This window comes from Aedes albopictus, chromosome 2, assembly GCF_035046485.1.
Source record: "Aedes albopictus strain Foshan chromosome 2, AalbF5, whole genome shotgun sequence".
Lineage (NCBI taxonomy): Eukaryota > Metazoa > Arthropoda > Insecta > Diptera > Culicidae > Aedes > Aedes albopictus.
In genome coordinates this window covers 5,798,863-5,823,524 of record NC_085137.1, presented here as the reverse complement: position 1 = coordinate 5,823,524, position 24,662 = coordinate 5,798,863, and the positions used below count along the sequence as shown (strand labels likewise).

The window sequence follows — 24,662 nt, the reverse complement described above, 5'->3', positions numbered from 1 at the left end:
CTTGGATTTCTTCCTGGGATACCTCCAGGAACTCATCAAGAGATTCTTCCAGCAATAGGACAGATCGGTGAAGTACTAGATTTGTAGTAATGAGCTGAATTTTAGTATGGTGAGAAGGCCAATTCTCCGTTTCTGCAGTGAAATGGTACAAAAAGCGTGGGTATTATGATTCCTTCCCTTCCTTCCCTAAGAAACGGAGAATTGACCTTCTCACCATACTAAAATTCAGCTCATTACTACAAATCTAGTACTACACCGAACGTGCCCCATTCCTTCAACAATTGTTCCAGGATTCCTCTGTGAATTTCTACAGGGATTCGTCCAGTAATTCCTCTAGAGATTCCTCTAGGGTAGTTCGGTAATCGTCTTAACGAGTCATGCAATGGTAATCCATTCAGTTTAGACGCGGAGGCTGTTTAAAACTCATTAGAGTCGCCTCGGGGAGGTGCAATGCCTAAACACAACCCCATGTGCAGCCCGCGCCTAGTTAGATTTCTTAGGCGTTGTGGGTGAGATTCCTCCAGAGATTCCATCAGGGATTCCTTCAGCAATTCTTTCAGGGATTCTACCTGATAACTCTCCAGGGATTCTTTGAGAAAATCCTCCAGAAATTCCTCCTTAGATTTTTCTAGGGATTCCTCATGGATTTTATGCAGGCATTCCTGCAGGAATATCATTAAAAATTCTACAGAATTTTCTTCAGGAATTCCTTCAGAAATTCCTTCAGGGATTCCTTCAGAAATTTCTCCAGAAATTCTTTTAGAAATTAAAACGGCTATGTCCCCCGGAAATCCTCCAAGGATTTTCCCAGAAATCTCCCAGAAATTTCTCCCGGAGTTTTCCTCTAGGAATTTCTTCAGAAATTTCTCAAAGGATTCGCTCCAGAATTCCTCTAGAGATTCCTCTAGGAATTGATTCAGTTCCTCGGAAGTATCCCAAAAAATCCTCTAAGCATTTCTCCAGGAATTTCTCTAGAAGTTTCTGCAGGCAATGCTCGTGATGTTCCTCCAGAAATTGATTCAGGGATTCCTCCAGGAATGCCCGCAGAATTTCATTCAGGGTTTTTTCCAAGAATTTCTCCAGAAATTTCCCCAAGGATTTCTCCAGAAATTTCTCAAGAAGTTTTTTCAGGAATTTCTCCACGAATTCCTCCCCGAATTCCGCTTGGGAATCCTCCAGGGATTCCTTTAAGATTTCTCCCAAGGTTTGCACAAGGAATTCATTCAGGAAGTTCTGCAGTTAGTGCTCCAGGAATTTTCCTAGAATTACTCCACGGATTTCTTCACAGGGTTTCCTTCAGATGTAACTTTAGGAATTCCCCCACGGATTGATCCAGGGATTTCTCTAGGAATTCATCTAGGGATTGCTCCGGATTTCTTCCAGAAGACTCTCCCAGAATTTCTCTCAAGATTTCAGCAGGAATTCATCTAGGAAGTTATCCAGGAATTTCTCCAGGGATGCATCCAAAAAATCATCCAATTATTCCTTCAGAAATTCCTCCAGGGATTTCTCCAAGAATTCCTCTAGGGATTCCTCCAGGAATTCGTCCAAAAATTTCTCCAAGCATTTTTAAGTAGTAATTCATAATATTTGATTCCTCTAAGGATTCCTCTAAAAATTTTGCTTGGAATTCCTCCCGGGATTCCTCAAGCGATTTCTTCAGAAATTTCTCCAGGGATTTTTCTCATAATTGCTCTAAGGATTCATCCAGGTATACTTCCAGAAATTCCCTTTGGGATTCCTACAGGGCTTACTACAGGCATACTTGCAGGAATTTCTCTAGGGATTTCTCCAGGAATTCCTTCAGAGATTGCTCCACCAGTTCTTTCAGGGATTGCTCCAGGAATTCCTGTAGTGATTCCTTCAAAAATTTCTCTATGAATCTTTTCAATAATTTATTCACAGACTAACAGACGTAATACCCATCGCCCAGTTCACACTAACATCTGGTAGAAATGTTTCACGAAGCTCTGCGTTGCGCAATATCGTCAACAAAAAGTCACAGACAAACAGACGTAACACCTTGAAAGATTTTCATGGAAATCCATCGCCCAGTTCACACTACCATCATCTGGTGGAAAAGTTGCACGCATCACTGTGTTGTGCAATATCGTCAACAGAAGGCGCTAGTGTGAAACGTCAAACGCATAGAAAAACGATGCGCGTGCCTCTGGTTGTGAAAGCCACAACTATGAAAAATTTTAAATTTTTATAGTTGTGGCTTTCACAACCAGAGGCACGCGCCATCGTTAAAAGCGTGGTGGATGGAAATTTCGCAAGTGTTACGTCTGTTTGTCTGTGAAAAAGGTGCTAGTGTGAAACGTCAAACGCAAATAAAAACTATTGATTGATGCACCAAGCGGTAAGAAGAAAAGTTTTGACATCCAAGCGGTGTGCCGTTTACATCCATCGACCAATCAGCGACGAGGATCTAATCGACGGCACACCGCTTGGATGTCAAAACTTCTTCTTTTCGCTTTGTGCATCAATCAATGCGCGCGCCTCCGGTTGTGAAAGCCACAACCACAGCCAAACAGACGGAACACTTGCGAAATTTCCATCGACCACTTTTTTAACGATAATTTTGAATCTTCATAGTTGTAGCACAGACAAACAGACGTAACACTCTGATAATTCCTATCGTACATCGATTGACCGGTCTTTTTCAAAATTTGATAGGTGGCCAACTGCCCACCTGTGGTGCTCGCATCGTTTATGTTCGAGTTTGATGTTTGCTCACTACCGCCACCTAGTTGATGGTCGGCCAAACTTAGTTCTTTTAGCATTGGGCGAATATGTTTCCGTGACTATGATTTGAATCGAAAATTGTTCGAAGTGTTACGTCTGTTTGTCTGTGGTTGTAGACTTCACAACCAGAGGCGCCACCACACACGATCATCGCTTTTCTTTGCGTTTGACGTTTCACACTAGCGCCACAGACAAACAGACGTAACACCACAGACAAACAGACGTAACACCTTGAACGATTTTCATGGAAATCCATCGCCCAGTTCACACCACCATCACCTGGTGGAAAAGTTGCACGAGTCTCTGTGTTGTGCAATATCGTCAACAGAAAGCGCTAATGTGAAACGTCAAACGCATAGAAAAACGATGCGCGCGCCTCTGGTTGTGAAAGTCATAACTTTGAAAATTTAAAATGATCGTTAAATGCATGGTCGATGGAAATTTCGCAAGCGTTACGTCTGTTTGTCTGTGGTAACACCTTGAACGATTTTCATGGAAATCCATCGCCCAGTTCACACTACCCAACTAACATTTATTGTGAATGTAAACGTCAACAAAGCGTTCTTCGATATGGACCAGTAGGTCTGTGCCATAAAGGGAGAGAAAAAAAAAAAAGCGTTCTTAATACGGCTTGATGTTGAGTTACTGTGTTGTACATATGGACGGAAGCTTCTATGCAAGCCCTATACCAATGAATCTGGCGAACTTAATCAGCTTGTACATGCTGTGCGATCAGCTTCTATGCCACCTAGTCATCGCTCTTTTCTCGGCTCATATGTAACCACTAACTGAATAACATCTTGAGAAGACGCTTTTTCAGCCTTTTCGCAGTTGTTAAATAATAGTTTTACGGCATCCCCAAATTAAAAATATAATTAGGTTATGGATACCGTGACGCAATACATGTGGAACTGGAATTATCACTTTTAAAATTTAATAATTAAAGTACTTGCCACTACTTGGAATCGAACTCCCGATCTCCGTATCCACTGGTCCCGATGATGTCCTCGCTATATATAAATAACATAGAAAATAGCCCGTTTTGTTTTACTCCAGACAAGGCTTCATAATTGTGCCGCAACAAACCTTACCCAACTTCATCTTGCTGTAAAAGCTTGTGAAACGTCAAACGCAATAATGTTTACATTGAACAAGCTGTGTGGTTGCGCCAACAGATTCTTCTTCACAGCTTCTAGCTGAAAGAGTGTTCTTTAAACGGCTACGAAGCGCTGCTGTTTTGTGTTTTGGCAACATTACAAAACGTACTGTATAAAAGCAGCTGTTGTAGTGGCTGGGACTCTTACTCGATTTGCACATCTTCTGGCAAATCTTCCGGCATTGAATTAAAGTGCAATAAAAGCAACCCAAATAATTTCACAGCGCATACATGGATAGCTGTAAAGAATTTGTGTAGTAGCTATATATCCCACTTGAAGTTTGTTTTGACAATAGTGTTTATATCCGGCAAGCCGTGTTGGTAAACCAACAGTTTTTGTTTATTACAGCTTCTAGCCGTAATGAAATCGCATAACGGCCTTTAAAGCGCTGCTGGTTTGGGGATTTGTCAGTATAATGAATTGTACTGTATAGTAGCAGCTGTTTTGTTAGTGGGGACTCCTATTCGATGTGTTCAAGTTTTCACATCTTCCGGGAAATCTCCCGGAGTTGGAATAGGGTGGAGTAAACGCAGCCCCAGTGACAAGCAATGGATTTCTGAAAACCGAGTTTGGTAGCTGTATGGTGCTTGTTTTGCAGTCGTGTATTAGCTTATGATTTATATTTGACTAGCTTTCCTTTTATTCAGCGTTGACTGCTTTTACTCGATGGTTACACAACAGAAAGCAAATGACTGCAGCTTATAGCGCTGAAAATGTTAGTTGGGTACCATCATCTGGTGGAAAAGTAGCACAAATCACTGTGTTGTGCAATATCGTCAACAGAAGGCGCTAGTGTGAAACGTCAAACGCATAGAAAAACGATGCGCGCGCCTCTGGTTGTGAAAGCCACAATTATGAACATTTAAAATGATCGTTAAAAGCGTGGTCGATTGAAATTTCGCAAGTGTTACGTCTGTTTGTCTGTGTCTGTCTGTTCTCTGTGGATAGGGAAGATTCAAATATTACGTCCATCAATTTTTGGGATTTCTAGACCCCCCCTCCCCCCTCTGTCACGCATTTTCCCTATACCTAATACACGTAGTGTCACACTTTTGTAGACCCCCCCCCCCTCCCCCAAATGTTGGACGTAATTTTTGAACGTTCCCATAAGCAAAAGCGTCTGTTTAGTACATCAAATGAAATGTAGTGGTCGCACGGGCTTTATTGTGCCAATTCCAAAGTTTCACACTTTCACCACCAGTCGTCACATGTTTCGTCGACTGAAGTCGACATATCATTTTCAGTTCAGTGCATTTCGTGTGAGATCTGTCAGTGGTGCGGGAACTTTACGTCAGAAACTTCGTGCTGGTTTTGGAGCTAGGAAAACGACAGACCAAAAACGTAAGTTACCGCAAAAGTGCTGAATTTTTATTGTTTTTAACCTTTTATTCTTCAATTTTTCATCAGATTCAACAATCTTACGATGGCTTCTCTCGCAGCAAAGGGTTCCTCGCTGGTGTCGAGTAAGTATCACCGAGTGTCCAGCATTAGTGTCTTCCTCGCCTGTTTTCAATGGCCGCTCCTCTCTGGTGAACTTGGGTTACATAATTTACAATCCTAAATAAATTCCACTTCCAGCGCTGCTGACCAACGCTCGGCCCAAGTTCAACGTTTTCATGAAGTACGCCAAGGTTGAACTGACGCCACCCACCCCCGCAGACATCCCGGCCATCCGCGACGGAATCGCCCGCATCGTCTCGGGAGCCCGCACCGGAGCCTGGAAGAACCTGACCGTGAAGGAAGCCTGGCTGAACACCCTGGTCACCGCCGAGGTTTGCTTCTGGTTCTACGTTGGCGAGTGCATCGGCAAGCGCCACCTGGTCGGTTATGAGGTCTAAGGTCTGAGCGAGCAGCCATCGGATAGTGCTAGGGAGGAATGTTGTTCGGATCAGTGAGAATCATCGAAGGGATTTCGTGGATCTTGTAAGCGATTCGAGTCGATAAATAATTACTATTCTAAAAATTAAGCAAGCGGAGTTTTTATTCAATAGTTTCGCAAAGCGTATGGTTTAGTTTAAATTGTTCCTGATAGCGGTTCCAATCGGTTATAGTTTGATCCGGATCTAGGATGGACCAATTCGGGGAGGGTTTATCCGTTGCCAGCCAGTTGAAGTCATCCAGTTCGTTCCAATTGTTAACGTCGCTGTCCAAGCCGGATTTGATTAGGTCACTCTGCAGTTCATCGTAATAGTTATTGTACTGGGCCACTTGGATTCGGGTGCAGTCCTCGATGATGGCTCGGGATGTTACTTTCAGATAGAGATCACAATTTTTCGACCGATGGCAGCGAAGTTGCTGACATGCAACGACGAACTTACAATTTGTGCAATCGTCTAAGAATATGGATCTCGAGGTCGGTCCGCAGATGACTAGGCAATTCTGGAGTTTGGAAAACTGCAACGATCCGGAGTGACCTTCCAGCTTCACGATGCAATCCGTTAGATTCGTTGCCGTTACGGTTTGATCATCAACCATGGCCCGGGGAAGTATGATGAGCTCATTTTTCCGGTTGGAAAATGTCCACTTCATCCGATCCCCTTCTTCGCAATCAGCCCCTGTTCCGATCTTGTCCATGGTATCTTTTCCATCCTGATTGATTTTCACCGTTTTCTTACTTTTGAAGCCGAACTTCTTTTTCGGAATCAGTTCATTCTTCAGCGTATCCAGCTTCTTACACACCTCGTTGATGGCATTCTGACACACTTTGATCTTATACTCGTGCAGGAAAAACGTCGACGTGGACAGATACCGCTGCAAATCATAGATCTCGTTCTGAACCTCGGCGAAAACCTGAGCCTTCGAATCGCTTCCGGTTACCGCTTCCAGCCTGTCCCTGATTAGTTTAAGTTTTTCCTCGAAGGATGCTTCGAAGTATTGGATGGCTTCCGTTTCGTCGGCATCCTTCTGGCGTTCGAGTTTGGCCGCCTGGATCTGTATCTCGCGTTCCTTGTGTCGTCGGTTGAGAAGTTCGGTGATCTTTTCCTTTCCGCTGAAAGCTCCGCTGCCGCTGTGGTCGCTGTGATCTACGATGTCCGCCATGTTTGGGGGGTTGATTGACTAATTTACACACGTATTTATATGAATCTGTGAATTATAAAAAAATATCAATAATCTTATTGATATTTGTAATTTAATCAGTGCCTTAGTCGAAAACAATGTTCAGCCTAATAATTATATTATTTTGAGTTTATTATTCCACAAAACCCCTTGGCCATGTTCGCAGGGTCTGACGGTATTCAAGTGAAGGAGTTTCATTTTGATTATTGTAATGTAGTGTTCTTTAGTGAAACATATCACCTTTTTAACACTTTAATGCGCCTCCAACGGTTCATCACGAACCGGCTGCTGCAGATGGAGTATGGCTGATCATACATATGCAGACATGCTCGATAAACACGGAGGAACCGCCGGGGCTCAGTATAGTCTATTCCCAAGCAATAGTTCCAAGTAGGTTGGATTTGAGAAGGTTTTGATGGTTGTTACAAATCCTAATAAAAGTATTATGGGATTTGTGACAGGCTTTGGAACCTTTTACAGCCAGCTGACTTCAAAATGTTGTTTGGGCTTTCTTTCCCACGTTTCTCGGTTGATTTTGTTTAGTAAGTTTAGTATTATTGTCATAGTCGCTTTTTCGAATTTTGACTACGCTATTTCAAAGGTTTTTTTGTCTGAAATTTTTCCTTTTTTGTCAAAATTGTTGCTAGTCGTTTGTTAGTTTTCATCAAAGAAGTGCTTGTTCTATGTCATTGTTGTAAGGAATCCCAAATCTCAATGTTCAACTCCTAAAAACTCATTGTATTCGTTAAGGTAGAAATAAATATTGAATTGATTGATTGATTGACTATGTTGGTCATAGGTAGGCGGGGCAATATGGACACCCGGGGCAGAATGGACACCCTCAATCGCATATCTGTCCCATTTGCATAGGAAATCCAGCAAAGATGGGACTGATATGCGATTCACGACAGCGTAGTTTCAGGAAAGAAACATTCGAAATTAAAATTATACTTGATTTTACACGAAAAAGTTGCGTCCTCCGTTTTTTTGTGCATGGAAATTATAATTTTCACACCATCTAAAATAAGATTTAGTGATTAATTTATTGCAAGTCGATTAAAACCTGATGTTTCTAGAACACATGCAAGTAGTTTTGCTGTATCTACATGCTCAACATGTTTATATTTTCTTCTTTATTATATCAAAAATCAAGTTTGGAAATATCTTCTGCTGACGGGGCAAAATGGAAACTTTATCCAAAACAGCCTGAATTTAAATTAACTGAACAAAAATGAACTACTTCGGCGTATTATTCATCCATAATAGTTGTTTTGTAATGAAATGACTTTATAGGTGTAAATAATGTACGAAATTCGTAAAAGTCTCATGGTGTCCATATTGCCCCATGGGGGTGTCCATTCTGCCCCGTATGCTTGAAGACGTTCATGAAAAACTAACATTTTTGAAGTGAATAAATCATTTTTCTTCGTGAGCATTCTCATGCAATAGATGCTAAATAGACTTTAAAAGGATACATGTATCAAAAAACTAAACTTTTTTGACATCTTGCCAGGTAAAGTTGGCAAAAACCTTAGGGTGTCCATATTGCCCCGCCTACCCTATTTTCGTTAACCCTTCAGCGCGCGCGCTGTTATAAAAAGTATTGCTTTTTTCACTGAAAATTTTCGTTGCTTCGCTGGGATACATGACGTTTTGTTCCAGCGAAGGCTTACGCGATACAGAAAATCGCCTAATAGCACACTAATACCACAAAAAATCTGTCAACAATAACCTAACTGTCAGCAAAATGCTCTATTTGCATGACAACAGTCGACTCACACAACTAACGAACGGCCGCCGTCAAATATCAGGATTGCCAACCAGGGGGCCAGCAAAAGGCAGAATCCCCGTAGTTCACAACAAAAACACGTTCAAAATGGTTTGTGCTGAAAATTGATGCATTACACAATTTCTTACTGATTTATTTGCTTCTAGCTGACCCGGCAAACCTTGTATTGCCCATTCAAAGTTTGGTTGTGTAGGCTTTCTTTACGACAACTTAAAAGCATCGACTGTTTTACTGCTCACCGCATCGACCAATATGGCGCCAATGCACTAAATCGCTTAAGTATTACATAGCGAATAACATCTACAATAAATTTCTCGAAGCAGAAATCATTTTGAGAAAAATAATTTGGTAGCGGCAATGCACAATGATAACTGCTTTTCGTCATATAAAATTAAATGATTTCACTACTACTTATCAACTGTGAACGTTCTCCATGCGGGTAGCCCATCGTCTTTAACTTTGATGGTTTTGAATTTCTTTTCATCTCATAAAAGATTAGTACGTTCATATTTTTTTCTAACGTTTTGTTTATTTTTCCGAGTTTTACTACATATAAACACATTCTGATGGCTAATTGAACAGTGCAAAAATCATGTCGTTCGTTTTTTTATTCATTTGTTATATGGCTACAAAGAGTGTGCAAACTCATACGGCTTGCTCCAGGAACACGTTATCTTCCATTCGGGACGTTTGTTCCAATCTGTTCTCACACTATTTCATTTTTGACCAAGCAGAAGTTCTAACATCTATCAGAATATGATTCATACCTGAGAAACACACAGATTGACTTAATGAATGTCATCATTACTTGATTTTTTTAAGAGAAGGCTCACTTATATCAGTGTAATGCGAAAGAACAGCCTATGTTTAAAAGAAGGAAAAATCTCAGATGAAGTATGCAGTTGGGCAGCCAATCTACCCATTATCAGTGTAAATAAAAAGGCCATTAGAGTTCAACCGCCATAAACAACACAACCGTTCAGAAAAACTTTTGATGAAAGGAATGAAACTTTTCTAAATAATTTTCAGAAGTTTTCCACAAATAAATACAACACAGAGTGACTTAGAAGAATATCCTATTTAAAAGAAGGATGAATGTCAGATGGAGTGAGCAGTATAAGCAGCAGGAAGTTGCAAAGACGGAATGATGACCATTTGGCCTTATGACTAAAAGGTCAATAACCATTAGACCTAATTTTCATTCGGCTTCATAACCTTTGGCCAAACTGATGTCGACCAGACGTCATTTCCGAGTTATGCAAAAATGTTTGTTCCATTTGCATGTTTGCTTCCTCCCCTTCCAGAAGGTTATGCAACATCATAGAGACATTAGGTGCTTCCACATGCCAAATCTACAGGCCAAACCTGTATTGCCCATTGCTATGCAAACCAGAACAATTCTGAGAAACGCTGAGTTATATTATTGATCAAAATCTTTTCATAAACGTCTCGACGAATTTGAAAATTGAGCATGACTGCTCGATTTTTACTGGTGTCAGACACTTCGGAGAAAAAAACTTTTGCTATAAATGTCTTTCTCCTAGTGCCAAATTAAGATTCCTTTGCTTTATTACTGTTCATATTATGCAGAAATTTCTGCTACATTAGGGGGCGGTCCTTCCAGATAATAATGTGATCGTACTGGCTTTTGAAACATAGCTTGCCGGCAAACTTTCTAATCCTGACATTGTTTTTTTTTTTCACTTGACTTTTTCTCAAGTTATGTAGCAATTTCCATTCCATTGGGAGGCATCCTTCTCATAAAAGGAAGGGGTCACAACCCACAATAAAGTATAAACACATTTGTTACCTTCTAAAACCTTAGCATGCCTCAGGTTACCTACAATTTCCTGATATCGTTCCAACTGGAGTGTGTAATAGCAGTTCAGCGTTTTGAAATTTAAACGGCCAAATATGTACTTTCTTATAATCATATTTTTGAACGCAAATATTCTGGAACAACGACTGGAGGCATCCGTGGAGGAATTTCTCAATGATTTCATGGAGGGAGCCCTAGAGGAATACGCGAAGGAAATTTGGATAGAAAATACTTAGAGGAATTTCTGAAAGAAACTGTTGATTAATCTATGTATGAAATTCTGGAGGAATCCGTTAAAGAGCCCGTGAATAAAGTCTGTAGTTCCATAGCCAAATTTCTGGAGCAAATCAATGAAAAAAACTTGAGAAAGCCGTAAAGGATTTCCTTGAAGAATCAAATCAAGTGTTCTGAATCATTTGAATCATATGAATCCGAATGTCAACCGTAGAAACATTTCTTGTCATCTAAAACCTTTGTATGCCAAATTTTGTTCAATTTGCTTAATTGCTTCTCTAAGCATTTCTAGTTATGCAGAATTTGTATGGAAGACTTCCTTTTCTAAAAGGGGGGGGGGGGGGGGTGTCTCACACTCCTGGTTATCATAGAAATATTTCTTGCCTTCTAAAACCTCAAGCTGCCAGACTTTGCTCCATTTGCTCGATTGGTTTTCGAGTTATACATAATTTTCCGTTAAACTTGTATGGGAGCCCCCCATTTCAAATTTGGGAGGGGACTCACATGACCATACAAATATTTCTGTAAACTATCACAGATCAAAATTGGTTCCTTTTGCTTTAGTGGTTCTTGAGTTATGCAGAAATGTAACGGAAATTTGAATGGGAGCCCCCCATTCCAGATGGGGATGGGTCTCAAACCATCCTTCCCCGTCCCCAAAAACCTCCACATGCCAATCTTCACGTTGATCGGTCCAGTAGTTTCCGAGTCTATAAGGGTCATATAGACAGACAGAAATATATTTTTATGCAATTCAGTATCATAATTTACATTTTATATAACTCATTTTGGTATTATAATGGTAATTTTTCCCGAACTGGCTCATTATGCAACAGAAATGAGTTGCATAATGAAAAATAGTTGAATAATGCAACTCATTTGAGTTGCATTATGAACATTATGCAACTCAAATGGGTTGCATTATGAAGAATCATTGCATAAAATTTTGTATGGAACTCGTTGCAAAACTCGATTTTTTCAGCACTCTTCGTATTTATTCAACTCGGCAAGCCTCGTTGGATAAATGTACGACTCGTGCTGAAAAAATCAACTTTTTGCAACTCGTTACATAAATAACTATTATATGTATACCACAGAGTAAAAGGGTCAAATACCGATGTAAATGTTTTGTCGTTACCAAAATAGAAATATATGGTCTTGTACCATTTGGGCAGGTGTACCAATTTTGGGCACTTGCCACTATAACTAAGCCAGTTTCAAACCGATTGATTTGATTTTTTTATAGAGCTAGCCACGTGCAGTATCTAACTCTATACAAAAATTCAAATCAATCGGTTTAAAATTGACTTAGTTATAGCGGCAAGTGCCCAAAATAAGTACATCTGCCCAAATGACACAAGACCCTACCTAGCTGGCTGATTGATTAAATTAAAATTTGTAATTGAAAATGAAAATAAAATAGAGCGGCAATCGCCCAAATTATGTAATTTTTGCAATCAGGCTTCAAAGGCGTGTTTTGCAGTCAGTGTAGTGATAAAGGTGTTAATTAGATTTGAAACCCGTAACAAACCCCATCCAACAACTTTGGCTCACCCCGGCCCTTTGCTGGTGCTAAGTAGGTGTTTAGGTAAAACCCTGCTTAGGTAATACTAATGTTCTTTAAAGTATATTGTAACCTCTTGTTGGACCTTAATTTGGTTCCACCGTCCAGCGTACGGCTCGGTCCGCGGAACCATGATTGGTTCCCGTGCCTTACGGTAATGGATTTCTTTCTCCAAGGAGGATCATCTCGAGTAAAAGTTTAAAATGCAAAGGATGTTTTCTCCTCTCGGCCGTCCAAGGTGACGATACCACGGCCGGCCGATTGCGTCTAAGAGTGAAGACGCCTGCATCCGCTCTCTAACAACGCCGACTGGCCCGTCGGCCGAGTTCAGGCCTAGACACCGGTCGCCTTGCCATTCGGCGAGATTTCCGGCCGCACAGCTCGGCTAATGAACGCGATACAAACTTACACTTCTACAAACTTATACTGAATTATTTCACCGGGCAACACGTACACGCCACAAAATAGGACATTTGTATCGCGAAAGAGTGCCTTGAGTCGGCCCAGCACTAATTGTCGATTCGTTTTAGCCCTTTCAAATTTGACAATCATTTCAGCGCCGCACTCTAGATTGGTTTTGTTTGCGACCGTGTTGAACTTCTCTCCCAGCTCATTTCGGGATCATTTGTATGGGAGCCCCCCTTTTCACAGGGGGGAGGGGTCTAAAACCACGCTAAGAACCTTCCCCGGTCCCAAACCCCCCTGCATACAAAATTTCACACCGATCGGTTCAGTAGTTTCCGAATGCATAGCGGTCAGACAGACAGACAGACAGACAGACAGACAGACCGACAGACAGACAGACAGACAGACAGACAGACGGAAATCCATTTTTATATATATAGATCTCCGCATTGTCGTGTAATTTCGAACGATTGCACGCCAAAATGTTGGTAACCTTTTGCTAGTTTTACACGTTTTACTTAAGTAATAACTTATGGTAATGACTAATTCGCAAATGTCGTGCACATCCCAGATCTGTCAGAGTGCCCAAAAGTGTCAATTTCCCAAACATGTCAAATTCATGTGGACTACGGCACACTTATTCGTGGTTGACATACGCGCTACCCCGCTGAAACAACGCGAATCGTTATAGAGGAGGCGGTAGTGTTCGGCTATTTTTCGGTTCGGTTCGTCGGTGGCTAACGTGCGAACACTTAAACGCATTGTTGATGTCAATGCGTTCGACGTGCATTTTGGACAAAAACTGACTGCTTTTTATTAAATGAACAACTTTACTTATAGGTTGACATTTCTAGGCTACGCTTGAGCAAATGACATGGACAATTGAACGAATTTGGAATATTTTTCATAGTTTTTGTAGGGGGATTAAAACATAATAGTTGACAATCAATCTTTATTATTTTTAAATTTTATTGAAATCAACTGACCAGCTTGGTGTATTTTTGTTTATCTCTTAGATGCTATTATGACACTAACAGAATCATATCGAGAGTTCAGTTACAATGTTACATATTTCTGTGGGTCTTGGACCGATGACAATTTAAGGGCACAAGAGATACACAGAGAAGTAGAAAACGATTAGCGAAATCAAGAAAACAATTTGACACAGGACAGACATACCCCGTGCCGGTTCGAATGATTCGATAAAAAAAGAAACATTCGACAACTGACTCAAAAACAGAAAAAACATATTGAACCATACCACAAAACCAAACAAGAAGACAAATACAAACCGTGTAACCATAACACTACATAGGCAAATCCAGACTGACTGACCAATTGAAAACTTTCCAATCTTCTACCGTAACTTTCTGAGTCAGTTTGCAACAGTGTCCTAACTGGCAACCAGCTTCTGAAAGATTACGTACTCTTTCCTATCTTCAGGTCTAGTGTAGAGGTTTCAACTCTATTCAAAGTGCAGCTAAAAACCTAGAGAAAAAAAATCTCCTGCAATTTCTTCAAGAAATTTCCGTGAGTTTGCATTTGGACTCTACATGTGTTTCAACTGGAGTATTTTTTTTAAGGTTCTAGCGGGATGTTTTCTTAAGTTTCACCTGAAATTTCTCTCGGAGTTTCTTCCGGTACTTCTCACAAGGTTCCTTCCGTTTTTTAAATGCGCTTAGGGATTTCTGCAGAAGCTATTTCTCATAGAGTTCTTCCCGTGATTTCTTTTAGAGCTTTTTCCAGACTTTTCCTCGTACTTGTTCACCGCATTTTTTGTTGCGAACCACATGAGATTTTTCGCTGGTTTTATCGGAATCATTCCTTCATTTTCTGGAATAATTGCTCCAGGAGTTTTTCTCGGAATGGCTCCTGTGATAACTTACGAAATTCCTTATAAGAAATTTTCGGAGGAAATCGGAAGGAATCCCGGTGAAATTATGCGAGAAACCCCTCAAAGATTTATTAGAAAAACTCGAGAGGTAGTTTGAAAGAAATCCAGAGAAAAACTGGGACATCTCGAAAAAAAATCTGGGAGTAATTCCGGCAGGAAATATTAAGGGAATTCAAGGAGAAACCCGCTTGGATTTTTCTTGCATCGGAATCTTTCTAGAAGAAATCCCTGGAAGAGCTTCGGCAAGAACATCGCAAATTTTCTAAGAGAAACTGTTGGAAAGATATATTCATGAAGAAACTTTGGATAAGATTCTGAACGATCTCTGCTAGAAATTCCAAGAAAAACTCTCAAAAATCCCAAAAGAACACAGAGAAAATCGCTTTTGAAGTATTCAATCAGTATCATCAGTTTTTTTTATTCAGTACACACTTCCCCGGATGTGTGGATATTACATCGTCGGATGAACCTGATGTCTTTTCTTGTAGTTATGATTCTTTAGCTTCGGCTCGGAATATCATAACTTTAGATTCAATTGAATGGGCACTAGGCCGTCCCTATTTTTGCAAAAGTTGGAAATGTTAAAAGTTCAATATTGCAAAACGATCGTTTTGGCTAAAAAACCATCATGCCAAAATTTGAAGTCCGTATCTCAAGGCTAAGTGGTCCCCCACGGGGCCTAAAGTTCTCAAAAATTGTATGGGGTCAAAAAAATCATGATTTTTTTTCGACAAAGAAAATACACTATTCTACTGGAATCGGTGATTTTAGGACCCTAAAGGGCCGAAAATGTGCTCAGAATTGCGATATCTCTTTTCGTTTCTGAGTTATTGACTAAAAACGACCTAAAAATAAACATTTTGATATTTTTTTTAGATTCCTGTGAAAACCTGCCATATTTTGTCCGATAACTCAAAAACAAAAAGAGATATCGCAATTCTGAGCACATTTTTGGCCCTTTAGGGTCCTAAAATCACCGATTCTAGTAGAATAGTGTATTTTTTTCGTCGAAAAAAATTCATGATTTTTTTGATCCCATACAATTTTTGAGAACTTTAGGCCCCGTGGGGGACCACTTAGCCTTGAGATACGGACTTCAAATTTTGGCATGATGGTTTTTTAGCCAAAACGATCGATTTGCAATATTGAACTTTTAACATTTCCAACTTTTGCAAAAATAGGGACGGCCTAATGGGCACTTAAGAGCTTCGATCCTTTCAAATCTCCTGCGGCATATGGGATTTATCCTATTTTGCTTCAGAAGGGATTTGATTATTTCAAACATGTTTTGAAAAAAACTACTTGTTTGCAGTTTTGCTACAGGGTATATTCCCAAATCCTGGCAGGATATTACTGTGAAGTTCATTCCGAAACTGGGTCGTGCGTCGTCTGAAGAAGCAAAGAGTTTCAGACCTATCAGTTTGACCTCTTTTCTTCTGAAATGCTCAGAACGCATTGTCGATCATCACATCCGTGATGTTCATCTGGCTAATGTGCCTCTTCATGTGAACCAACATGCCTACCAATCTGGTAAGTCCACTGTGCCTCTTTTACACAAGGTTGTTTACGATATCGAGAAAGCATTCGCTTAAAAGCAATCTTGTTTGGGTGTTTTCTTAGATATCGAGGGTGCCTTTGACAACGTGCCTTTCGATGCCATATTGGAAGCCGCACGGAGTCATGGTATATCTCCAATGATTTCCAATTGTTGGATTCATCAAATGCTCAAAAACAGATATCTCTTCTCGACATTGCGTCTAGCAGGGATTAGGAAATTGAGTGTTTGTGGATGCCCCCAAGGGGGAGTCTTGTCACCGCTTTTGTGGAATCTCGTAGCAGATACGCTATTGAGGCAACTCAATAATAGCGGTTTTCCTACTTATGGTTTTGCCGACGACTACCTAACATTGTTAGTTGGTATGTGCATCAGCATCCTTTTCGACCTGATGCAAAACGCCCTTCAGGTAGTTGAGGGTTGGTGTCGCCAATATGGCCTTTCGGTTAATCCGAGTAAAACATCTATTGTTCTTTTCACGGAAAGGCGAAACCGTAATGGCGTTCGACCTTTGCGTCTCTTTGATTCTGAAATCGATGTGACTGAACAGGTAAAGTACGTTGGAGTCATTCTTGATTCCAAGCTTTCTTCGACACCTCATATTGAGTTCAGAATAAAGAAAGCTTGTGTGACCTCCGGGCAATGCCGGCGAACCGTTAGTACAACTTGGGGTCTTAAACCCAAGTACATAATTAAGTGATCTTACAATTCCATATAGGGCATTTTCCACGAAATCCCCTTCCCGGGAAGAGAGGGACATCTGAAGAGAAGTATTTCAGTCGGCATCGTATGTTACACTGATGGTTCCCTTCTCGAAGGTAGAGCAGGTGCTGGTTTCTACTCTCGTGAGCTAAGGCTACACCAGTCTTACTCACTCGGTAAACACTGCACCGTTTTTCGGGCCGAAATCTTTGCTCTTATGTGCGGAGTGCAATCAGCACTTCAGCAGCACGTAATGGCCGAAGTAATATACTTCTGTTCAGATAGCCAGGCTGCTATTAAAGCACTTGCTTCGGCCAACTCCAGATCGAAGATAGTTATCGCTTGTCGAACTCAAATCGTGGAACTGAATTCAGCAAACGCTGTTCACCTTGTATGGGTACCTGGCCAGGCCATTCTTCCATCGCTGGAAATGAATTGGCTGATGAGTTAGCTCGCACTGGAGCATCACATGACTTCATTGGCCCTGAGCCAGCTATTTCGATATCGAAGTGTTGGATAAAGCTTCAGATTAATACCTGGGCTGCCACTCAACACAAACAATACTGGTATAGTTTGGAGTCATGTCGCCAAACCAAATTGTATTGTATTTACTGAGCCATCTTAAGGGATGGCGAAGTATCTAATATATCGGCCCTAGCAGAATTGCAGCATGATAGTCAAAGCACAGACAAACAGACGTAACACCTTGAACGATTTTCATGGAAATCCATCGCCCAGTTCACACTACCATCACCTGGTGGAAAAGTTGCACGAATCACTGTGTTGTGCAATATCGTCAACAGAAGGCGCTAGTGTGAAACGTCAAACGCATAGAAAACGATGCGCGCGCCTCTGGATGTGAAAGCCACAACTATGAAAATTTAAAATGATTGTTAAAAGCGTGGTCGATGGAAATTTTGCAAGTGTTACGTCTGTTTGTCTGTGGTCAAAGCGTTGACTGATAATTGCAGATTCATCTATCACATGGCGAATATTCAGTAGGCTGTGAATCCGATTATGGAACTTCGTATCAGTTGGTAGGTAGGTAAAAATAGGGTACTTACTTGAATCTTCAATAACAATCTAGTCGCCTTTCTTCTTCAAGTAGATGGGTTCACTACTCTCGCTGGCTTCCTTCAGCTTTTGCATGAACAACGCTTTCTTGCTGGAAGCTTCCGATGCAGTGGTCCCTGCGTGCTGATGCTGCCGCTTCAATAAATCAATTTTCTCCTTGCTCGGTTTGGTAATCTCGGACAGGACGTACCCGGCGCCACCGAACGCTACTAGATAGACTACGGATTTGATGATAACATTCATGGTTTGCTGCTGCCACCCACACTCGATGCTCGCTCCTGTGCCCAAATCTGCTCGTCCACGTTGCGAATCGTGTTGTCCTTGCTGAAAACCTCGCCTACTTGGTAGTAGCCCTCCAAGATCGTCGGATAGTTCTCCTTTACGTAATGTCGGAATTCTACGAAACAGGGAATAAAGTTCTTACAACGTTGTTCTCAAGTCAAAATCCACAAATAAAACACAATCATCTCACCTCTGTCAGTGTTGAGTCGATACCACCCCGCGTAGGAAACACCGAAGGCAATCGCTTCCGCTGCAAGCAGCACCAGGGCCGTCTTTTTGATCACTCGCTTGTAACCGGGACGGGCACTTTTTTGGAGCATATTTTTTCAGAACACAAACAATTCCGGAAGCATTTCCTGCTGTGCCGGGATAATTTTGACTGGAATTGGGACCGGAGGAAAGTTTTCTCCGCGCTGAACGATGCACCGTTTGGGCAAGAAACGTAACCAGGGAACCGAGTGTGATGATGTGACCTACAACCCACGAACTGTGTAGCGGACCGAACAGAGGGAGATCTTTCCTTTTCGATGAATGACGATGACGATGATGATTCACGAAACGTCATAACATTTGTACGTGGGTGTGAGTTTGTTTAGCGGTGTTTGTGCAGTGCTTGGATGTTAGTTTACGATATCACATCTAGAGGGATTTTGAAACAGAATTACACCACAAACAAACAGACGTAACACCGGACAAATTCCCATCGACGCTTTTAACGACCATTTTAAATCTTTATAGGGGAATTCAGGTAGGGTTTGGGTACTAGTAGTGGACCCCCTAAGCCATCGAAATTTACTTTTGCTGCTTTTTAGCTGTGTTAAGGCAGTGGATTGTTCCAAAGTGGATTTTTTAAATAAATTTCACGTCCCCTCTTTATGTTACAAACGTCAAACATACAACATTATTATATTTTTCTAGTGAAATACGCATTTGAAAATATGCATCGATGTTGCCTATAATGGACACCACCGGGGTCCATTATGAGCCTCTGTACGAATTTGCCCTGTCCTGCTCACTCCCACAGAAAATTTGAAAACACCGCGCACAGTAAAAGTCACATTTGACTTTTACCACAGACAAACAGACGTAGCATTTGTGAAATTTCAATCGACCACGCTTTTAACGATCATTTTAAATTTTATAGTTGTGGCTTTCACAACCAGATGCGCGCGCATCGTTTTTGTATGCGTTTGACGTTTCACACTAGCGCCTTCTGTTGACGATATTGCACAACACAGTGATTCGTGCAACTTTTCCACCAGATGATGGTAATGTGAACTGGGCGATGGATTTCCATGAAAATCGTTCAAGGTGTTACGTCTGTTTGTCTGTGCTTTTACTGTGCGAACTGTTTTCAAATTTTCTGTGGGAGTGAGCAGTACGCCAGATTCGTGCAGAGGCTCATAGAGGCTTGCACCAAAAACATAACCTCATCGAATTCTCATACGATTTGTAAACATTACCCTCAAATTTTTTTTGAGGGCAAGGACGGCTTTATGGACCGACGCCGAAGGAAAGAAAGAGAAGGAGACAGTGATGACGTCAGCGTGCAAGCGCTCATAGGATTGTTTACAAATATCTCGGCGCCTATAGTGGACCCCCCATTTGATTTCCATGTTAGCTGTCACGCCGCCGACGGTGCCTATAGTGGACCCTCCCTGAGTGTGTACACGGAGAAATCAAACTACCTAATTTTTGGGTCGATTTTACTCAAAGCTGAGTATATCGAATAAACTAGTTACCCAAAATTAGGTTGTTTTCCCTCTTTCCCTCACCGATGTTGTCAAAAACAAACAGAGATGCATCTACCCAACGAGGGCCCTTGAGCCCAATAAGCCAATTTTGGGTAAATGCAGGTTTACTCAAATTTGGGTTGAATGAGGGGGGGTCTTGGGTTGAATTTACCTACTCTTAAGTAAATGTTTTTGCTGGAGGTGAAGGCAATTTACCTAGTGTGAGTTTAATCGATTTACTCAAATTTGGCTTATTGGGCCGAACTATGGGGTTGCGCCAAAAGAACTCAATTTTGGGTAGTTTGGCGGTTCCGTGTACACACTGTGCGTATACACTGAACGAAAACCCCCGCCATGAATTGAATGATTTTGGCTTCATCCGAGCCCCATGCTTATTTTCAGACATGATTCGGATGATTTTCAGTTGACCCAGCTTCTTTCAAAATAAAAACAACTTGAATGATGACAATCCGAAAAAAAAGGATGATTATCATTGCTTTTCTGAAAGTCAATATATGAGTGATTTTCATTCCCTTTCCTATTTCATATGATTTGAGGTTTGTTTTTAATTTAACCTTCCAGGACGCGCGCCATCAAGCAACCGAAACTGCACCGCGCTCGCGCTGTATACGAAAGGCGAGGTTTTTTGGTAGTGTTGTACTTTTTACAACAGCGCGCGCGCTGAAAGGTTAAATTTATAACGCATGCGATTAAAAACTAAATAAATACACTATTTTTAATAGGGTTATCTATTCATATGTACATTTCATTTGAAATTATAAGACCTGTCTATCAATCCTGTCAATCCTTCACTGTTGTAAACGTCTAGGGTTCTGTTCGATCCGATACAGCAAAATGGGGATATGAGAGGATTTTTCTTTGGCGGTGCAAGCATGTATCCTGTAAATAAGCCATTCCATCAATAATGTTTGAAAAGTCTTTCAGTAAACAAAGAAAGCTAAAAAAATTCATCCTTACCTTTCGTGATGTGACTGACACCAGTATTTTCGCTAGAACTTTTAAAAGAGATTCCTCCGGCAAACTCCAACATCTTTCAACTCCGCCATGTCTTTTTTTATCAACAAATACGAATTGATTTGAAGTTGAATGATTTTGTGCATGGGACACAGACGAGAACACTTTCAGATGGTTTTGAGATGAACATCAATCACAACAAACCCTGAGTAAAAAATCATTTAGAAACCGTGTCGTATAAAATCTCATAACAGAATGATTTCAATTCTACAAGACGAAGAAAAATCATCCTGCTGTGTTATCATTCAATATTCAGATTCTGTGGATCTGTATCGCACTGAATGACAAATCATTCTTTGCACGGCCGGGGTTTTCGTTCAGTGTAGTGGACCCTTTTGAGTGTTTACATTCATTAAATAGTTAAAATAACTGAGTGTTGCGGCCACTGGGTTATTTGTTTGCTAGGAACTGCTGTGTAGCAATGTGATTGATGTTCCCCCGGTGGAAGTTGCCTGGAAATAGTTGATTTGGGCATTTATATTTGAGTTTTTCTGAAGGGGGTCCACTATAGGCGCAGGGTCCACTACTAGCACACAACCCCTATTTTGGACAGACCTTTACGCGTTTATACAGTAAAACCTCCATGAGTCGATATTGAAGGGACCATCGACTCAAGGAAATATCGCGTAGTGGAACAAAAATCCTTTGGGAAGCTTTTTGGGGGACCATCATAGTAACCCAGAATTTATTTTTCAGTATGGAAAAATATACCTCCATGAGTCGATATCGAGTCAAGGAACATCGACTCATGGAGGTTCGACTGTATTTTGGACATTTACGGCAAAGTCAAATGCAAGTGTCCTAAATATATACGCGTAACGGTCTGTCCAAATTATGGTCCAAATTACCTTAATCACAGAGAACAGACGTCCAAGCTCATGAGGTGTGTTTGTGTAAAACATTATTATGCGTTGCGCGAAAATTTCTACGCGCAAGCGCCCATACACCTCCGCCTGTAAGAAAAATCATTTCGGTGTTTTCGGCGCAGTATTCCTTGGCCAATTCGCGCACTTATTGTAGAAGACACCATAACGATTAAACATTAGCCTGGTACACGATTTATATGGGAAAATACAAAAAATGGAAAAACTCTAACTCCTGTATACTTTTTGAGTTCCTCTTTGGTCCCATATCAACTGTGCAAAATTTCAGATCGATCGGAAAAACTATATTTTAGCGCCCGCCATTCTTAGTTTTTCATACGATTTACTATGGGGAAATTTTACATCTGCAAAGAAAAATCGCTAGGAGTCACCCCTAGATCCCAAAAAATAAATCGATGAATGATTTCTGTAGATAACTTCACGAGGAATCAGACCTCCGAAGACCGATGCGACGTTCGTGGAAAAAGTTATTAAGCCTCACCCGATTGATAAAATGACGAGATTTTATTATTTATTGTTATTCCTTACATGTTAAACAGCATTGGCATGCCATTCGGTTTTCAGTTAATAACTTTTTCCACATGCGATAGATCGCTTTGCGGTCTTCAGAGAGTTTATTCCACGTAAAATTTCCAACAGAAATCATTCATCGATTTATTTTTAGGGGTTAAGGGACAACCTGTGGCGATTTTCTTTGAAAAAGTGATTTTCCCCATAGTAAATCGTATGAAAAATTAAAATGGCTGGCGCTAAAATATAGTTTCTCCGATCGAGCTGAAATTTTGCACAGTTGATATGGGACCAAAAAGGAACTCAAAAAGTGTACAGGAGTAAAATGTCTTTCGGTGTCCCACTCTATTAAACATACCAGCGGAGGTCTATTAGCGATTTTGCACCTTTTTCGCTCTCTATTTTCTTGCAACGGGTAATACAGCGGTTCTTTTGAAATAACTGGGCATTCGATTGTTCATTTGGGCTAACATGGCGCACCGTTTTGACGGATAGCGGTACCACAGACAAACAGACGTAACACTTAGAACAGATTCCTTAAATATTCATCGGCGGTGCTATAACTGCACATTTGTTGCTCTTACCGGACTTGCAGTTAAAAAGCATTGCAGTTAAACCGTTTGCACCGACCGAACGTCTACTGTACACTAGCATTGAGCAAGTTTGGCTGAGCCATCGTTTTTTGTGAATCGATTCGCTTTGGATCAGCAGAATCGATTCACCGATTTAATCGAATGCTTTGAATCGATGTTTTCACATCGATTCGATATTGTAAAATGTTGCAAAACCATAAAATGATCCATTTGCAGCATGGAGTACAACTTCATGTAAAATGTTGCAAAACCATAAAATGATCCATTTGCAGCATGGAGTACAACTTCATGGGATGATTTATTTGTCTATATAATATCATAAATTGAGAATGTACATCGTACTGTCTCTGGAAGTGTTCCTGGATGAATCCGTGGAGGAATTCCTAAAGAAATACCTGGAGAAATTCCTGAAGGAAACTCTGAAGGAATTCCTGCTGGAGGAATTCCAGAAGAATTTCCTGGAGAACTCCCTGGGGAAATTCTTGGATGAATGCCTGGAGCATATTCTAGAATAAATCTTGAAGGAATCCCTGGATGAACTCCTAAGGGATTCCCTAGAAGAAACCATTTGTGGAATGCTTGGAGGAATTCTTGGAAAAATTCCTGGAGATATTCTTGGAAGAACTCCTGAAGGACTTTTTGAAAAATAAAAATCGCTGGAGAAATGGAATCCCTGAAGCAATTTCTGGAGGAACCTCAGGAGGAATGCCTGGATGATCTTCATGGCAACTTCCTGCGTAGTCCCAGAAGGAACTCATGGAGGAATTTTTGAAGCAACCCCTGAATGAACTCTTGGGGGAACCTCTAGAGGAATTCTGGGAGGAAACCCTAGAGAAATTTCTGAATAAATTCCTATAAAAATCCCCCGGGAACTATTTCTGAAGGAATTGTCAAAGAAAGTTTTGGAGGAATCTCTGGAAGAATCCTCAGAGGAATTCCTGGAGAAATTTCTGAAGAATTTCCTAGGGAAATTCCTAGAGGAGTTCCCAGGAAAATTCCTGGAGGAAATTTTCTGAAAGAAATTTTGAAAGAAATTTTGAATCCATGGAGGATTTCCTGGAGGATACCTGAAGAAATCCTTGAAGGAATTCGTAGAGGAATCTCTGAAGGAATTCGTGGAATCGCTGGAGAAATTTATGAAGGAATCCCTAGGGGATTTTTTGGAGAAATTGCCGTATGTATTTTGGAGGTATTTGTAAAGGAGGAATGTTTAGAGCAATCTCATGAGGAATTCCAGAAGGAATACCTGGAGGAATCCCTGAAGAAATTCCTGGAGACATGCCTGTAGGAATTCCTGGAGTAATCTCTATAGAAACAGAAAAACGACGTTCCCACATTGAATTATATTGCTCTTTTCGTTTTGGCCCAGCAACCTGCGGCGCACTAACGAAATGTTCACGGCGCACCAGGGCGCCGCGGTGCACAGTTTGGGAAGCACTGCTCTAGAGGATTCCTTTAGATATCTCAAGAGGAATATTTGTAGGAATCTCTGGAGGAATTCCTAGAGATATTGCTAGATGAATTCCCGGACGTATCTCTGTAAGAATTTTCAGAGGAATCCATGTAGGAACTCCCAGAGGAATCCTAGAGGTGTTTCTGGAGGAATCCCTTGAGGAATTCTTGGAGG

The 24,662-nt window shown here is 40.9% G+C and overlaps 4 protein-coding genes across 5 annotated transcripts in view; 2 read left to right on the top strand and 2 right to left on the bottom strand.

Moving 5' to 3' along the window:
• The window catches only part of LOC115262165 (protein HIRA homolog), a 150,884-nt gene that overhangs the window by 40,053 nt on the left and 86,169 nt on the right, over positions 1 to 24,662 (top strand). The window lies entirely within an intron of this gene.
• LOC109404613 (ATP synthase subunit g, mitochondrial) lies at positions 5,145 to 5,872 on the top strand. Its single transcript, XM_019677517.3, has 3 exons — positions 5,145 to 5,246; positions 5,313 to 5,368; positions 5,484 to 5,872. Exons 2-3 carry the CDS (start codon positions 5,329 to 5,331, stop codon positions 5,741 to 5,743), a joined length of 300 nt encoding a protein of 99 aa, XP_019533062.1. The 5' UTR covers positions 5,145 to 5,246; positions 5,313 to 5,328; the 3' UTR covers positions 5,744 to 5,872.
• On the bottom strand, positions 5,869 to 18,128 carry LOC109411683 (tubulin-specific chaperone C). 2 transcript variants are annotated; one of them, XM_029864467.2, is made up of 2 exons: positions 17,989 to 18,128; positions 5,869 to 6,989 (listed from the first exon to the last, which is right to left on the bottom strand). In XM_029864467.2, the coding sequence occupies exon 2, from the start codon at positions 6,942 to 6,944 to the stop codon at positions 5,886 to 5,888; it is 1,059 nt and encodes a 352-aa protein (XP_029720327.2). In that variant the 5' UTR covers positions 6,945 to 6,989; positions 17,989 to 18,128; the 3' UTR covers positions 5,869 to 5,885. The 2 variants fall into 2 exon arrangements, with proteins under 2 accessions (XP_029720327.2, XP_062705032.1); XM_062849048.1 differs by having other exon boundaries at positions 17,985 to 18,122.
• LOC134283997 (uncharacterized) lies at positions 18,081 to 18,801 on the bottom strand. Its single transcript, XM_062849050.1, has 2 exons — positions 18,471 to 18,801; positions 18,081 to 18,395 (listed from the first exon to the last, which is right to left on the bottom strand). Exons 1-2 carry the CDS (start codon positions 18,598 to 18,600, stop codon positions 18,238 to 18,240), a joined length of 288 nt encoding a protein of 95 aa, XP_062705034.1. The 5' UTR covers positions 18,601 to 18,801; the 3' UTR covers positions 18,081 to 18,237.